This window comes from Enhydra lutris, unplaced genomic scaffold, assembly GCF_002288905.1.
Source record: "Enhydra lutris kenyoni isolate GAN:26980312 unplaced genomic scaffold, ASM228890v2 scaffoldscaffold22, whole genome shotgun sequence".
In the NCBI taxonomy this organism is placed as follows: domain Eukaryota; kingdom Metazoa; phylum Chordata; class Mammalia; order Carnivora; family Mustelidae; genus Enhydra; species Enhydra lutris.
This window is the reverse complement of record NW_019154106.1, coordinates 10,208,566-10,224,552: the sequence shown is the minus strand read 5'-3', so window position 1 is coordinate 10,224,552 and position 15,987 is coordinate 10,208,566. Positions and strand designations below refer to the sequence as shown.

At 56.2% G+C, this 15,987-nt stretch overlaps 2 protein-coding genes across 7 annotated transcripts in view; one reads left to right on the top strand and one right to left on the bottom strand.

The window, feature by feature from the left end:
• Positions 1 to 1,842, bottom strand: part of LOC111150052 (damage specific DNA binding protein 1) — a 31,259-nt gene extending 29,417 nt beyond the window's left edge. For 3 of the 5 annotated variants that reach the window (XR_002640787.1, XM_022507380.1, XM_022507379.1), the window contains exons 1-2: positions 1,644 to 1,815; positions 292 to 440 (exon numbers count right to left, since the gene is read on the bottom strand). Coding sequence is in view for 4 of the 5 variants with exons in the window: in XM_022507380.1 (XP_022363088.1) it covers positions 292 to 440; positions 1,644 to 1,704 (210 nt within the window). In the remaining variant the exon portion in view is untranslated. Of the gene's footprint in view, positions 1 to 291; positions 441 to 1,643 lie in introns of all 5 variants that reach the window. The other 2 variants (XM_022507378.1, XM_022507381.1) reach the window with 1 other exon arrangement.
• A 146-nt stretch (positions 1,843 to 1,988) lies between these two features.
• LOC111150002 (triokinase and FMN cyclase) lies at positions 1,989 to 14,883 on the top strand. 2 transcript variants are annotated; one of them, XM_022507307.1, is made up of 18 exons: positions 1,989 to 2,032; positions 3,367 to 3,482; positions 6,073 to 6,262; positions 7,163 to 7,273; positions 7,348 to 7,529; positions 8,766 to 8,844; positions 9,147 to 9,236; positions 10,008 to 10,042; positions 10,122 to 10,206; positions 10,298 to 10,387; positions 10,908 to 11,024; positions 11,348 to 11,467; positions 11,620 to 11,757; positions 13,301 to 13,407; positions 13,512 to 13,615; positions 13,708 to 13,785; positions 13,893 to 13,982; positions 14,301 to 14,365. In XM_022507307.1, the coding sequence occupies exons 2-17, from the start codon at positions 3,480 to 3,482 to the stop codon at positions 13,966 to 13,968; spliced, it is 1,605 nt and encodes a 534-aa protein (XP_022363015.1). In that variant the 5' UTR covers positions 1,989 to 2,032; positions 3,367 to 3,479; the 3' UTR covers positions 13,969 to 13,982; positions 14,301 to 14,365. The 2 variants fall into 2 exon arrangements, with proteins under 2 accessions (XP_022363015.1, XP_022363014.1); XM_022507306.1 differs by lacking the exon at positions 1,989 to 2,032 and having other exon boundaries at positions 3,272 to 3,482; positions 13,752 to 13,785; positions 14,301 to 14,883.
• The last annotated feature ends 1,104 nt before the right edge of the window (positions 14,884 to 15,987 follow it).

Genomic DNA, 15,987 nt, shown 5'->3' with positions numbered 1-15,987 from the left:
GTCAGTTAAGCATCTGCCTTCGGCTCAGGTCATGACCCCAGGATCCTGGGATGGATTCCCACATTGGGCTCCTTGCTCATCAGAGAGCCTGCTTCTCCCTGCTTGTGCGCTCTGCCCCTCACTGGCAAATAAGTAAAATCTTAAAATATATATATATATATAAGTTGAAACCCCCCATTCAAAAGAGATGATTTTCTCTCTTAAACCTTATTCCACCCACCCCAAGCAAAAGTGTGAAACAATGTAAAACTATCTAAGTTCTTGTTGCTGGGCCCAACCCAGAGCACTTACCTTGGGCCTGAAAAGCTCCATGACTGCAATCTTCCCATACATGCCCACCTCTTTGACGGGGCGAAGACCCTCAGCAGTGACCACATAGATCTCTAACCTCGTGTTTTTGGCAATCAACAGGTTCAAGTCTTCAGCTGAAGTAAAGTGTCCTGAAAGGAACAGATCCTCTAACTTTTGAAGCCAGCGTAGTATCTAAATAATCCTATCACTTCTACTTAAATACCACCAGAATTCTCATTTATTTCACATATTTCTCTGGCTCCCTCCATTCACACTTCCTTCTCGCCAAATCCAGCACCTCAAAGAGTCTCACTTCATACATTCAAGCTACTTCCCTAATCAGACTAAGAAAAGTGGACTGGGCCTAAGAGTAGCATGTCCTTCAACTGACAATGGCTGTGAAACCTTTCAGATGGCTCTGTGCCCTCAAATTTGACTTTTCCTACAGCAGTGGCAGACAGCTAACTACGGAACACTGGAAAAAGTGTACATCACCATTCTGTCCTTATCTAAATGTTCACAAAATCTTTACCAGAGCAGAACGAATGCAAATTCCCAGAGCTTTTTATGAAAACACCGCTTTGTCCACATCCCTTGTCTTCCCTGCAGTGTACCGATACCCCCGCGTCCACACTCCCTCAGAGCTTCCCACTCTACAAACAACAGAGTTTTGTTTTGGAATCATGATTAGAATTTACATAAACATACAAATTTGAGGTCTTCGTGTTCTGCTGGGAACGTGGATCAAGATGATTATTCCCGGGTTCAGGACATCTGTGTCCTTTGTAATCCTTGCACAGTCAACAAGGCAAACCCAGCACTGGGCTGGGCCATCCAAACCCTCCTCTCCCAACAGCTCCCTGGAGTAAACAACAGCCCCCGGCAAAGAGAACTCCCATCCTTTGGGGGAGTGCGGACATTCCTCACATCCCTCCACCTCCTGCACCTCCCTGGCTCTCCCACAAGAAAATTCTGACCCTCCAAGTCACCATCACCACGGCCCCTTCCCCTAACCACACGAGGCCAATCTCGGGGCCCACCCCAAGCACAAGCACCACCGCACAATCAACTCGCTACTTCGCTCTCCGTCCCAGTGGACCCGTCCTGTCACCGAGGCCAAGTGACATCCCAGGACGAAAGAGGACCCTCGAGGGCAGCTTTTGCTCCCCAAAAGGCGCGAGCTGAAGAAAGCTTCTTTAAAGTCGCGGCCTGGGAGGAGCTCCGTCGGCCGCCAGCACCTTCCATTCCCGGGACTCGGTCCCGCCCGGCCGCCCCAGGGGCCGCGGGCCTCCCTAGGCCTCGGTTCCCCCCAGCTCCCTCCCTCGCGGGGTCTCCTGCCCTGGCAGCCTCACCGGTCACGCAGCCGTTCACCGCGGTGGGCTTCTGCGCCGTTACCACGTAGTTGTACGACATGTCGAGGTCTGAGACGGCCCGTCGGTACTCGAGCGCAACGATAGAGAAATGGACACAGGCGAAGATACGGGGCCCCCACCCGCGCGCGGCGAACTCCACTGCCGCTGCCTCCGCCCCAGAGACACGTTGCAGGCCAGAGCGGCCGGGGCGCGGGGCATCACGGGACGGCCTCACCTGGCCTCTTGGAGGACTCACGGCGCCCCGGGCGGCCAACCAAAGGAGGCCCCGCCCTCCAGAGGCCCCGCCCCGTCTCTTACCGCCAGAGCGCGGAGTACCCGGATGAGGGCGCGCCGTCGGGGGTCATTGTGAAGCGGCAGCTGCTACGGAGGTGGCTGGTGCGGGCGTGAGCGGGTGGGGGAGGTACGCGGACACCCCCTCCGTTTCGGAGCCGACCTTCGTCCCAGTCTACGCCCTTCGTCCATCCACAGACCCTGTCCTCGCCCCCTTCCATTTCTCTGGGAGCTCTCGGGGCTGTTCTCCCTTTTGGAACCGGAAGTACTGCAGAGGTCTAGAGGGGGAGGGGGTAACAGCAATTTGTGCCCCTCCCAGACTAGAACCCAGGTCCCGACCTCCCTCTCCTTAGCACACCCCCCCCCCCCGTTCATCCAAACTCAGTCGGTACCCTCACCTGACCCTACAATGATTGATCACCCCGCCTCACTTCGAAGGACACCAGGAGGCTCACCTGTCCCGTTTAAACTAAGTTTTATTTTTCAGACTTTGAAGGGCCCACTGGGCCACTTGCCCAGCATTATTCGTGCCCCTGTTGCTGTACAAATTCTGACCTCAAACACAAAACCAGGATTTCCTGGGTGGGACCGTTAATGGCTTAATAGCCCAGGAAAGCAACCCCCAATTTCCAGGCCACTCCTCCCCCGAGAGAGGCTTTGCAAGGCTTGGAGTAGCTTCAGAATGCCACAGAGAAGGCAGCCCCCTGTTTTACAGATGAGGAAGCTGAGGTTCAAGGGAACTGGTTTACCTAAGACGCTGCAGTAAGTCGAAGGCAGAGCCAGGTGGCAACCCCATATGGATACTCCCTCTTGCAGACACATAGCATAAGAGCCTGGATGACCTCTGAACTGGGGGGAGCTAAAACGTCATTGTAGCTTACCTGTGTAGTTTCCCACACCAAGGGCTCTGCCTGACTTGGGAGGCCCAGACTTACCAGGAGAAGGAACACAGGCTTTGTCGAAAGACTAGGTGTGGGTTTGAGTTCTGGCTCTTACTGTTATAACCTTGGACAAGGCACTAGAGCTCTCTTGAGTCTGGTTCCCAGAAGTAAAATGGGGTCACAGACTCAGCTGCCTCCTTGCTGGTGTGGTGCCAAAACCAAGTGTGTGAAGATCTTCGTAAACTAACTCACTGCACATGCTGCCCACGTGAGAGATGAAGTTACTCTGTGGGTAACTGCCCCTTGGTGAGGAGGTGGGGTGCATAAAGGCAGCCTTGTGCCCAACATAGATTGATCTGTCTTCTAGCAGTCAAGTGCAGGTGTGAACCTTGGTCAGTCCCATGCTCTTCTCCATCCCCAGTGCACGTACTAGAGTTTGGACTTGGATCAAAGTCTGGGGCAGCTCCCTCATTACTAGGGCCATGGAAGCGTGATTGTGCCACAAGGCTGCTGGTGCCTCCAGCAGCCCAGACTGTTCGCCTCTTCTGCAGGTGCCGCAGCTGTTGTCACTGTGCTTTGACCCCGCTAGCATCCACAGGATTGCCTGACCTCCACCGGCTCAGTGCAAAGGTGTGAACTCCGCGTGCTTCAGAGTCTCCCCACCATGGTGAGTCCCATGAGGGCCGGGGCAGAGGAAGGACACTGTGGTCTTGGAGCAATGGGGGTGCCAGCCCTAGGCGTGCTGGAATTCCTTACACCCTGACGAAGAGACACTGCTGCCTCCTGAGGTTCAGAGAGGTTAAGAGAAAGTGTCATCCTTCTTCTCAGGGCCTGATCCCTGCTTCCCTCCATTTCCCAGCTGGTCCCAGCCGGACCCAGGGCTGCAGCCCCTGAGTCCCTGCAGGACCCATCTGGCCGTGGTCTCAGTCATACATTTAGATCAGAAAATTATTGGTTAGGTATTCTTTAATAGACATTTACCAGGAGCCCTGAGGGATCTGATGTCTGCTCCTGAGCCTGGGACAAGTGTGGGCTGGTCCCAGAGGTGGGATCTGCACTGTGGGAAGCTCGACATGGCCTGGGGGGCATCGCTCCAGGCCCACTCTAGAACTAGATCTGAACCAAAGCAGGTCTTAGACAGACTTGGGTTCAAATGTCAGCCTGTCACCAACCAGAGACCTTCTTACAAGAGACTTGATTTCTCTGAGCTTTTTTTTTTCCTTCTTATCTGCAATGTGAGGCAGATTAAGGCCCAAACTACAAGTGGCTGCGAGGTGTTAATCAGACCAGAATCCTGGGGGCCTCACTCAGTGCCTGATCAACTTCCTTTCCTTTTCCATCCTCTCAGGCTGCTAGGAACCAGGGTTGGCACTGGTGTCCGAGCCCTCCTTTGGCTCTGGGTCAGAAGTGGTTGCAAATCCCAGGCAAGGCTGACTGTCAGAGATGGTGGTTGAGGCTGGGGGGCGGGGGGAAGTGTACATTCTTGGAGGGTGGTGGCACTGGAGGCTGGGCTTGAAGTTGAGACCAACTCACAATTTCTTTGCATATTCCAGTCCCCAGAGGACTCTGAGAACCGCAAGCACATGCCCTTACTAGGGCAAGACCTCTGCCAGTCTCAGCCTCCTTTCAGCCCCTGGGGAGAGCAGCATGATAAGGCTAAAATGGAACCGTCTTTGGAGTCAGGCCGACCTGGACACTTGCTGGCTGTGTGACCTTGGGCAAAGTCATTAAACTATGCCTCGGTTTCTTCTTCAGGCTAATCTTTTCTCCATAGGGTTATTGGGAATATTGAGTAAAACATGCTCAAAAAGCACCTGGACCCTGGGCCTGGCTCTCAGTCACTATTTGGGAACAGAACCCATAACAGCGTTCTCATTCTGCTTGCTTCCTGCTGACCTGGGCTGCTCTCCTTAGCCCAGAGAAGATGGCTTGGCTTGGGCGCTTGCCCAGGCCCAGGAAAGGCCAGAATTTGCTCCGGGGAACCAGGTGCCTGCAGGTTTGGGGTAGGAGCCTCCTGGAAATGAGCCTTGATGGGACCTGGCTTGGCAGCAGCTGCCCAGGGCCACCAGGCGGCGCTGGGAGCCTGCCGTCTGGTTCCTCACTGGGCTCCAGTCTTTCCCCTCTTTGTGACAGAGGCAGAAGCTGGCACCCACCAGCTTTTCAGAGCCCGCTTGAGAAAGGGAGTAACTGCTTTGTGTTCAGTTCTTAAATCTACAACAGGTGTATACTCTAGTTTATTAAGCCTCTGATTTGCTGAGGAAGACAAAGGTCAGAACCACAAGGTGTCTTCCCTGAGTTCTCACAGCTGGTGAGAGGCAGACGGGATTTAAGCCCAAGAGCTCGTGACTGTGACCGCAGAACCCAAAGCCTTTGACACGCTAGCCCCCACGCTGTCTACTTCTGCCTGCACCTCGTGTCCACTCAACCCTACCCTCAGGCCAGCTGCCCTAGACCCTCCCACCAGAGGTTCCCCACGGCCAGGTTCTACCTTCCGCTTGTGAGGACCTGCCCACCTTTCCTGGTGGTCACTGGTTGCTTAAGTTTTTCTAACTTGCTTCCTGTCCTGGCCCCTGTGCGAGTTCACATCTCCAGACCCTGGTGTGTACTCTCCCTCGGCCTGGAATATTCTCGTCCTTTTTCCCTTCCCCCCATGCCCCTCACACTCTTTACTTCCCTAACTCCTCCTCCTCCTTCACAAAGACTCCCAGGAGCCACTGAGGAGGCAAGCATATTCCTCTTGTGTAGCACCTCCCCAGCATGTGGAGATGATCTTTCTGTTTCCGTCAAGGGTAGGAGGAGCATTCTGTCTGGATGAGCACTGGGCACACCGAGAGGCTCAGGAAATGTTTGTCTGGCACCAGAGCAAAGGAGTGTAGGGCCTCTCTGATGCCTTCTGGCACAGGAGCCTCAGCCTGGGGCTTTTCCCCCTTTGACAGAAGAAGGCTGTTGGGCCCTAATTTTATTCAATTCTTCTAGACTCAGGACTCCGGTTCCCTTCTTTGGTCTACATTGAAGCCCTTTTTGTAGAAAACTTTAAGCCGTAGTCCAAAATAGTTCATAAATTTTGCCCTTGATCAATAGTCCCAAATTAAGTGAACTCACAGAAATACCCACCTGAGAAAGTCATGCCCAATTCAAGATACTGCCGTGTCCCTGGAGTTCTTATGGCTAAGGGGTCTCCAGCATAGCTGTGTGGCTGGGCGGGGAGTGTCCCTGCCAACCGCACCTGGAACTTCCTCCCGGCTCCTCTCTTGCAGACGTCCAAGAAGCTGGTGAACACGGTGGCAGGCTGTGCCGACGATGCCCTGGCTGGTCTGGTGGCCTGCAACCCCAGCCTGCAGCTCCTGCACGGCCACCGCGTGGCCCTCCGTTCTGACCTGGACAGCCTCAAGGGCCGGGTGGCACTGCTGTCGGGTGGGGGGTCTGGCCATGAGCCTGCCCATGCCGGTGAGTAGTCTGGGACAGAGGTGTGAGGGACAGGTGCTGGGCAGAGTGGACGGGGGCTCCAGGAGATCCTCAGTGCTGCAAGGGGGTTTAGGACAGAGCCCAGGTCAGGGGCTGTCTCAGTCCCTCAGGCTGTGACCTAGGGCTAGTCATGGCCTTTCTCTAGGCCTCAGTCTCTACGTCTTATGAGCCAAATGATCTCTTGGGTCCTTCCAGCTCTGAGAGTCAGTGATTTTGTGAATTCTGGCTCTCCAGGCCTCCCTGAGCCCTCCCCCTCCTCCATGAAGCCTTCCTGACTTTTCTAAGCTAGAGTAGTATCCCTCTTCTAAGTTCCCACCCCACATTTTCACATACATCGCGGATAGCCCTGGAATGTTTCCCGCTCAGTGCCAGGCATGTGAGCTCTCAAGAACTCCTTGGGGGGCCACAGACCCGGCTTTGTATCCTCTGTTCCTTTCCTGTCTCCCTTGGCAAATCCATCCATCCACTAAGCACCCTTCATGGGCACCTTTCATCACCTGGCACTGTTTGGGGCATGAGAAATATAACCTTGAGCCAGAAAAACAAGGTGCCTGCCCTCACAGAACTCCTTTTCTCGTTTGGGGAGACGTAACCAGGTAAATGTATAAGTGAGGGAGAACCTTCCAGAGCAGGTTAAGTGAAGTAGCAAAGACAAAAGAGTGGGAACACAGAACAGGGAGTCACTGGGTGCAGGGTGACGACTGCCTCCGTTGGGAAGTCAGGGAAGGCCTCTCCAAGGAGACCGCTCCCAAGGAGGGCGACCCCAGTGCTCTTCCAGCACCAGGCACACAGAAGGGCTCACCAAACCATGACGCCAAGCAGCGTGGGAAGGCCCGGGGACCGCAGGCACAGGTCCCCAGCCAGCATCTGCTCTGTCTCCAGGTTTCATAGGGAAGGGGATGCTGACGGGGGTCATCGCAGGAGCCGTGTTCACCTCCCCGGCAGTGGGCAGCATCCTGGCAGCTATCAGGGCAGTGGCCCAGGCGGGCACAGGTAAGCCTGGCAGGCGGGAGGGGCTGCCGTGGTGAGGGCAGGCGCTGACAGGGCTCTGCTGGCTGCTTCTGCAGTGGGGACCCTCCTCATTGTGAAGAACTACACTGGGGATCGACTCAACTTCGGCCTGGCCCGGGAGCAGGCCCGGGCTGAGGGCATCCCCGTGGAGATGGTGGTCATTGGGGATGACAGCGCTTTCACCGTCCTGAAGAAGGCGGGCAGGCGGGGACTCTGCGGCACAGTGCTCATTCACAAGGTGAGATTTCCCACCCGGGACACTGGCTGGCTGGCCGGCTCCCCGCAACCCCCAGCCTTCTCTTTCCACGCAGCACCAGGGACCTGGACCTTTCCAGCCAGCCCACCCGCCCTGCCCCAGGAAGCCACTCTTTCTCCAGTGTTCCCTGATCCCCTCAACTCCCTAAGCCCAGAATCTAAGTGTTTTCCTAGACGGTTCCCTCTTCGTCCCCCACACTCAGCCAGTCGCCCTGTCCTCGTCATCCGACTCCTGAATTGCCCCCACGATGCACGTGCCTCTCAGAGCCCTGCCCCTCCTGTCCCGGCCTTGAGTCAGTGCCCGTGTGCTCCTGCCCAGCCGGCTGCAGCCGCTGCTCACGGGGCCCCCGCCTGCCCCTCCAGCACGTTCCCCACACTGCCCCAGAGGTGCCTTTCGAAAATGCGTATCTGACCAGGTCGTCCACCTGCTGAAAGCCCTGTGGGGCTCCAAGAGTCAGTCTAGGCTCCGTGGTCAGGTGGCCACCGCGCTGTCACCTCTCCTCCCTGACTTTCTAAGTTCATTTGCCGTCATGCATCTCAGGCTCCGTTAACGCCAGTTCACCGCATGCCTGGGCTGTGGGTCCCTTCTGGGGCTTTGCTGAAGCTTCGTCTAAGGCTGTGAAAATCCTTTCACTGCCCAACCTCTTCTGGACCTAACTAACTCCTGCGATTCTGTACGGCCACCTCCGATGTCCCTCCTGGGTGGAGACTCCCCTCCTCGGTGCTCCTGTGGCATTCCGCTGTGACAGTCCGCCTCACGTTCACCGTTCAGTATACAGGCGTCTGTTTCCCCAGATTCCGATCCCTCCAAGGCAGGGTCTGTCACTCGGTCAGCTTTTTTTCTTCTTAGCACACACTGAGTGCTTGGCAAAAACACAGTGGGTGGGTGTGTGCGTGAGTAGGGAGAGACAGCCACAGTGTATGTGCCATGGAGAACCAGCTCTAGGCTAGTCACCAGGAAACTGGCTACCAACTAGCTGTGTGACATTGGACCAGTCACATCCCTTCTTTGGGCTCATTTCTCTATTTGCGAAGTCCTTTCTGGCTCCCACAGACTGGGCTTCTTGAAGATTCCAGGCAAGTGCCCTGCCCTAAATATGGCGGGCCAGGCTGATGTGGTAGTACTAAGATGCCTTCTTCCAACTAGAAGCTCAGCCCCAGCCTGTCTCCTCCCTGCAAGCCATACACTGACTGCTTCCTCTTATCTGTGTGGGTGCAGGTGGCAGGTGCCCTGGCTGAGGCGGGTTTGGGGCTGGAGGAAATCACAAAGCGTGTGAGCGCGGTTGCCCAGGCCATGGGTGAGTGCTGGCCCAGGGATTTGGAAGGGGAAGGTGGGAGGTCCAGGCTGACCTTGGGACTGACTAGGTGCAAGTTCCCTGTGACTTTCCAAGTGATTCCCCAGGGGCGGAGGGAAGGTCTCCCTGGGACAGTTCCTGGGGACTGGTAGCCTTGGGTCCGCAGGCTGGGTTTCTCCTTCCCCACTGAGGTGACCAGTGTGGCAGCCAGGCTCAGTGAAGAGGCTGCGATGGGCTGGGCCCCCCGAGGTGTGGCTGACACCAAGAACAAAACACTTACCTTTTCCACACCTCACTTCTGGCAGGGACCCTGGGAGTGAGCTTGTCATCCTGCAGCATCCCTGGTTCCAGACCCACCTTTGAGCTCGCACCAGATGAGGTGGAGCTGGGCTTGGGTAAGTTTGGGGCCACCCCCTCCCTGGCCCTGTCTGTGCCCTGGGGTTTGCCCACATCTTATGCCTTGGGAGCTGGTGCCAAAGAGGTCTTAGTATTTTTTTAGGCTTTTTTTTTTAAGTTGATGTATTTAAGTAATCTGTACACCCAATGTGGGGCTCATACTGACACCCCTGAGATCAAGAGTCATATGTTCTTCTGACTGAGCCAGCCAGGCGCCCCGATATTAGTATTTCTAATACTAATTAGAAATACTTAGTATTTCTAAGCAGGCGCTTGGATCTCTTCTGGCCCAGCCTGTCTGGTCTCTTCACCTGCTTTGCCATCCATACCCGGACTCTGGCCACAGGGGCTCTGTGTCCCACCTACCTCCTTGCCTTTGCTCACGCCCCTTCTGGGTCCCTGGGCCCGTGCCAGAATGCAGCCCTCCTTTCATCGGCGGTTCAGAGGTCACCCAGCTCCCTTCTTCCTCCCCCGCCCGACTCCGTGTTTCCAAAGTGATGGAGAGAGGCCTCATGTGGCCTCGCTGTAATTGCCTCCAGTTAAAGCTACTTAGCTAGTTAAGAGTTAAGTAAGGCTGCCTCCACCGCCCAGCCGTAAGCTCCCAGAGAGTGGAGACTGTGTATTTCTCATTATTCTGTGTATCACTCCTCGACACTCCTCACATCCACAGTGCCTAGCTAGTGCTGAGCACTTCGTAAATGCTCGAGGAAAACATGATCAGTGAGTCCCCAGGCCTTGAGTGGGTCAGCAGTGACCGAGTCTGTCCACAGGGATTCACGGGGAAGCTGGTGTGCGTCGGATAAAGGTAAGCGGACTCCCGGGCCCAGGCTGGTCTCAGACCGAGGCCTTCCAGCAAAGCTCACTGCTGGCTCTCATTCTGATAGATGGCAAGCGCCGGTGAGATTGTGACACTCATGCTGGACCACATGACGGCCTCCTCCAACGTGTCCCGTGTGCCTGTGCAGGCCGGTGAGGGGCTATCACGCTGTCTCCCAGCCTTTCCTCCTCCTCTGGGCAGGCGGCCTGGAGAGTCTCACGTGGGGGTCGCATCTGCCCACAGGCTCCTCAGTGGTGCTGATGGTCAACAACCTCGGTGGCTTGTCGTTCCTGGAACTGGGCGTCATAGCCGATGCTGCTGTCCGCGCTCTAGGTGAGCCCCACGCTGGAAGGGGACTTCCCCAACCCCTGGAGCTCCTTTCCCTGCAGCCCTTTGAAGCTGGACAGAAGAAAAGCAGCCACAGTGGGGTCTTGTGATGGCCCAGAGCGGGGCCTGTGCGGGCAGACGAACCTAAGTCAGACCATCACTGCCAGCTGACTGCTGGATGCCGTGCGCCTCTGCCCTTGTCTGTGAAGAGGAAGCAATGATAATTCCTGTGTTTCTGGGTTGTCGTGAGGATTACGTGAGATTAAACATACGTATCACACCTAGCACAGGGCCTGGCACCCAGCAGGAACTCAGGAAAGGAGACTTGTAATTACCCATCTTCCCCATAGAGGGGGCACTGCCAGGGAATTGGGTAATTTGGGACATCCTTGAGGGATTCTGGCCATCTCCCTACTAACCTCCTGGCTTCCAAAATCCTTGTCTTCCTGGTTCTTTCTCTGATGCTCTGGGGACAAGTGCCCATCCTCCACTTCTTGCCTCATGGGCTTCCTGCTCTGAATTGCAGAGGGCCGCGGGGTGAAGATCGCCCGTGCCCTGGTGGGCACCTTCATGTCAGCCCTGGAGATGCCCGGCATCTCTCTCACCCTTCTGCTGGTGGATGAGCCTCTCCTGAAACTGATCGGTGAGACCCAGAAACTGGGGTCATCCAAGCCAGGTGTCCTTGTGGCCCAAAGGAGCCACGGGGGAGGTAGGGACGACACCCCATCAGGGCTGACCATGACTGCTGTAGAGACACCCTCTGTAGAGATACTCCAGCCTTCAGCTGTCGCTTGAGGAGTTGGGATTACGATCCTCCCCAGGGACCCTCCACACTTCCCTGTATACAGCAAGCACTCGGTACTTGCTTGTTGATACGGTGAGAGCCAGACACCAGGTGGGGAATCCAGGTCCCACTGGATCCCTGTCTGGCTGACCCATGTCTTTGAGTCGTCATGCTGTCCCTAGATGCTGAAACCACCGCGTCAGCCTGGCCTAACGTGGCCAAGGTCCCCGTGACTGGGCGGAAGCGGAGCCGGGCAGCCCCTGCTGAACCTCTGGAGGCCCCTGTTTCCACCACAGCAGGAGGTACCAAGCCCTGCCGGTGGGGAGGGGGGTCCGGGGCTTCCACCTGTGGGTGTGGGATGGGTGGGGGCTCTTGAACCCACATCTCCCACACCCGTCGGGGTGGGTTGTGAAAGGGCTGGGTGGGCCTCTGCACCACTGTCCTCCGTCTCCAGGTTTGACCTCGAAGCGGGTGGTGCTGGTGCTGGAGCGGGTGTGTGCCACCCTCCTGGGCCTGGAGGACCACCTGAACGCCCTGGACCGCGCTGCGGGCGACGGGGACTGCGGCACCACCCACAGCCGCGCTGCCAGAGGTGGGCGCGGGGTCCCGCTGGGGTCAGGAGCGGGGGCTGCTGTGGGATGTGGGTCTGAGAGGCTCCTGGATGGCTCAGTCACTTAAGTGTCTGCCTTTGGCTCAGGTCATGATCCCAGGGTCCTGGGATGGAGCCCCACGTCAGGTACCCTGCTCGGCAGGAGGCCTGCTTCTCCCTCTGCCTGCCGCTCCCCCTGCTTATGCTCTGTCAAATGAATAAAATATTTTTTTAAAAATTAAAAAAACAAACAAACATGGGTTCTGAGATTTGGGCACTTTATGAACCGGAACATCTTCAAAAGCATGGCGAGTGTTCATAATGGAATGGCCAACATTTATTTTGCCAAGAGAGATAATTCACAGAACCTGGCATCCTTTCCCCTTTTTCCTAAGAAAGGATTCTTCTAACACTATAAACGTAGAAGGGTTTTTATTGCAAAATAAAATGTAACCTTTGAAATATTTTTTACATTTATTTTGAGAGAAAGTGAGTCAGGGAAGGGGCAGAGGGAGAGAGAGGCCCAAGCGGACTCCACACTGAGTGTTGGAGCCAGACACAGAGCCCCAGACCCTGACGCTGAGATCGTGACCTGATCTGAAACCAAGAGTCGGGTGCTCATCCGCCCAGGCCCCCCGAATGTAATCTCTTTTTAAAAATTTATGTATGGGGACGCCTGGGTGGCTCAGTTGGTTAAGTAGCTGCCTTCGGCTCAGGTCATGATCCCAGCGTCCTGGGATCGAGTCCCACATCAGGCTCCTTGCTCTGCAGGGAGCCTGCTTCTCCCTCTGCCTCTGCCTGCCATTCTGTCTGCCTGTGCTCGCTCACTCTCCCTCTCTCTCTCTGATAAATTAAAAAAAAAAAAAATTTATGTATGTACGTAGGTGTGTGTGTGTGTGTGTGTACGTACCCCAAAATCAAGAGTCGCTTCTACTGACTGAGCCAGCCCGGCGTCCCCAAATGTGATGTTTTACAGTGAATAATAACTTTAGGTTCAAGAGAAACTCCCACAATTGTCCTTATTTTTCTCAGCTTGAGGGAGGCTAATGAAAAGCTCTAATTATCCAGCATAGTTCAGGCAAAATATCAGGGCTCCCCCGGGGCTTGACACAGCTCTAGCTGCTCTGAATACAGCAGTGAGCAAAGCAAATAAAACTGCCTGCCCTCGAGGCTCGTGTACCTGTTCGGCTGGAGGAGTCACACAGTCAGCGGGAACCATCAGCAAAACATAGAGGATGGAGGTGCGCCGGGCTGAGGGGGAGAAATGAAGCTGGGAAGCGAGGCTTGGAAGGTCAGGATGGGGGTGTCCGGGGCAGGCCTCACTTTCTGGGTGCTGGCGAAGGTTCTTGTCAGTCCCCGTTTCCCAGCCCTCCCCAGACTGCGCCCAGGATGGAGAAAGGGAGCTTTGGGAATCTCCTAGGTTGGTCCCCTCGGCCTCTGTCAGGGGCCGGGCCTTCCGCCTGGCAGTGAGGCCTGGATTGCTTGATTGGGACGCAAGCAGACGGGAGGGAGGGTCTCTGAATTCTTCATTTTTCTCTTTGTGCAGCCATCCAAGGGTGGCTGAAGGAGGGTCCACCCCCTGCCAGCCCTACCCAGCTCCTCTCCAAGTTGTCCCTCCTGCTCCTGGAGAAGATGGGAGGCTCATCTGGGGCGGTGAGTGCCAGCAGCCCCTGGGACCAAAGGACTGACCCAGAGGGACTCCAGATTGGCTGAGGCCCATGCCAGCCCCATGCGCTCAGCATTCTGGTCCTCCCCAGCTTTATGGCCTGTTCCTGACTGCGGCGGCTCAGCCACTCAAGGCCAAGACAGACCTGCCAGCCTGGTCTGCTGCCATGGATGCCGGCCTGGAGGCCATGCACAAGTGAGCCAGAGCCCCATGCCTTCCACCAAGTGTGGGCTGGGGGCAGCGGATGGTGTCACCTGCTCCCAGCCTGCCCCATCTCTGTCTCACAGTGAGTCCCTGCAGGGAGTCTTAACTCATCCTCTCTCCTTGCCAGCTACGGGAAGGCTGCTCCAGGGGACAGGACAATGGTGTGTATTCGGCCCCGCCCCTCCCTCTTTGTGGTGGAACAGAAGCCTCGAAGGCTACCCTCAGTGGCAGGGCCTGTCCTTACTCCCCTCTCCCTCACCTTGCCCAGCTGGATTCCCTGTGGGCAGCAGGACAGGAGCTCCAAGCCTGGAAGAGCCCAGGAGCCAATCTGTTCCAAGTTTTGACCAAAGCAGTCCAGGTGAGCAAGCAAGTTAATACCTTTTCTGGACCTGTTTCCTCCTCCAGACATGGAAAGCATTGTCTGTGTCAGAGAGTTGCTCTGAGGCTGGAGATAGGAGGAGCCCCAGGGCTCCTAGGACACAGCAAGGGCGTCTAGGACACAGCAAGCCTTCAGTAGATGGTGGCCTCTGGCCCTGCTAGAGGTAGGAGAGGTGACCTCTCCACCCCGGTGACAGTACTCAGGGTGCTGGTAGGGCTGGGCCAGGAGGGTGTAGGGTCCATGGGGGAAGGAGGCCTGCTGGCTTGTCCTTGAACCTGCTCCCACGCTCCCACCCAGAGTGCAGAAGCTGCAGCCGAGGCCACCAAGAACATGGCAGCTGGAGCGGGAAGAGCCAGCTACATCAGCTCGGCGCGGCTGGATCAGCCAGACCCTGGGGCAGTGGCAGCTGCGGCTGTCCTCCGCGCCATCCTGGAGGCCTTGCAGAGCCCGGGTGTGTGAGGACATCCTGGGCCTTGGTGCCTCTCACTGCTGGGCAGAGGTGGCCACCGTCGCTTCCTTCTGTCTTCCAGCTGTTACTCTCCTCACCCTTTGCCCCCAGGGCCTGTCCTGGGTTTCAGCAGGCAACCTCTACCAGCCATGAAATTTCTTACGGGAACTGCAGGGCAAGTGGGTTGGGTAGGACTTTGGCCCTGCCTTTTCCCTTTTTGAGGAGATAGAATTCTGCCCGTGCCCCAAGCCACCTCAGGGCCTCCGCCATAGGCACTTTCCTTGGGTGGTTCCATGGCCTTTAACTGGCCATGCTAACTCGATTGTAAGGCTCCTTGGGAAAGGCCTTCTGACCTTGAGAGAGTATAGAAAAGCAAGTGAATTAAAAACCACATTGAGGGGCGCCTGGGTGGCTCAGTGGGTTAAAGCCTCTGCCTTTGGCTCAGGTCATGATCTCAGAGTCCTGGGATCAAGCCCCACATCAGGCTCTCTGCATAGCAGGCAACCTTCCCCAGCCCCCCCCCCCGCCCCTCCCTCTCTGCCTGCTTGTGATCTCTGTCAAATAAATAAATCTTTAAAACAACAACAACAACAACAAAACCATATTGAAACAAGAGCTCCTGCTTCTGCTGAGGGAACTTTTTCCAGGTGTGAACCAGTGGCCCCACTGATGCCCCAGGCACTAAGGCTTCAGCCCGTTCAAAACGATCCCCACCCCTCCCCTACCACCTGAGACCCAAGGGCAGGGTCTGTGCTGCTGGGCTCTTTCACCATTCCTGTTTTCCAGTACACACGCCACACCCGAAAGCCGTGCTTTTCTCAGCAATTAAGTTAAACAGAATTCACACATTCTTAGGGATCCAGATGGGCAAATGGGACACCCAAAGAAATCACACTGTAAAGCTCAGCGGTTGAACGGAAACTGCACCCAAGCCAAGCAGGTCTCCTGAGAGCACTCACTGACGCACGCGGGCAAGCAGGAAGGGGCCGCGGAGTCCGGTGCGGGTGGGGACAGGACGGCCCTCGCCAGGCCCATCCTCCATGCAGGCGCACAGTTAAAGGCACTGGCATGGACTCAAGGCTAAATCCTGATTCTACTCCAAACCAGCTACGAAAACTCGGGTCTACTGCATAGCCTCTTAGAAGCTGTAACATCAGAACAGTATCCCCCAGGGACGGGGGTGAGCACGGAAGTGAACTGATGAAGGTGAAATCCCCAGCACAGGCCAGTGCTTACTGTCTGAGAGTCACTATCACCACCAGTGACCGCCCCCAGCCCCTCCTGGGTCATCTGCTCCACCGCCAGGAGGTGTCGGCCACAGGAAGGGGGCTCTCCGTCACTTCCTTTGCCCAAACTTGACTGCAGCCGCCCTCAGTCCCTGGGCCCAGGGGCCCCTCTTCCCCATGGGTGTGCACCCTGGGTCCCAGATCGCTGGGTATGGTTATCCGTGTGCACAGAATGCACATACCCAGCAGCTGGGAAGGAGACTGGCACAAACATCTGGTCTGTGGATCCCGATTTTACCATTTCCTACCT

Excerpts from the sequence above, each read along its gene's own strand:
- LOC111150002 (XM_022507306.1), top strand. Across the intron at positions 10,207-10,297 it reads CCGTGTGCCTGTGCAGGCCG|GCTCCTCAGTGGTGCTGATG; the intron begins GTGAGGGGCTAT and ends ATCTGCCCACAG. Across the intron at positions 10,388-10,907 it reads TGCTGCTGTCCGCGCTCTAG|AGGGCCGCGGGGTGAAGATC; the intron begins GTGAGCCCCACG and ends TCTGAATTGCAG.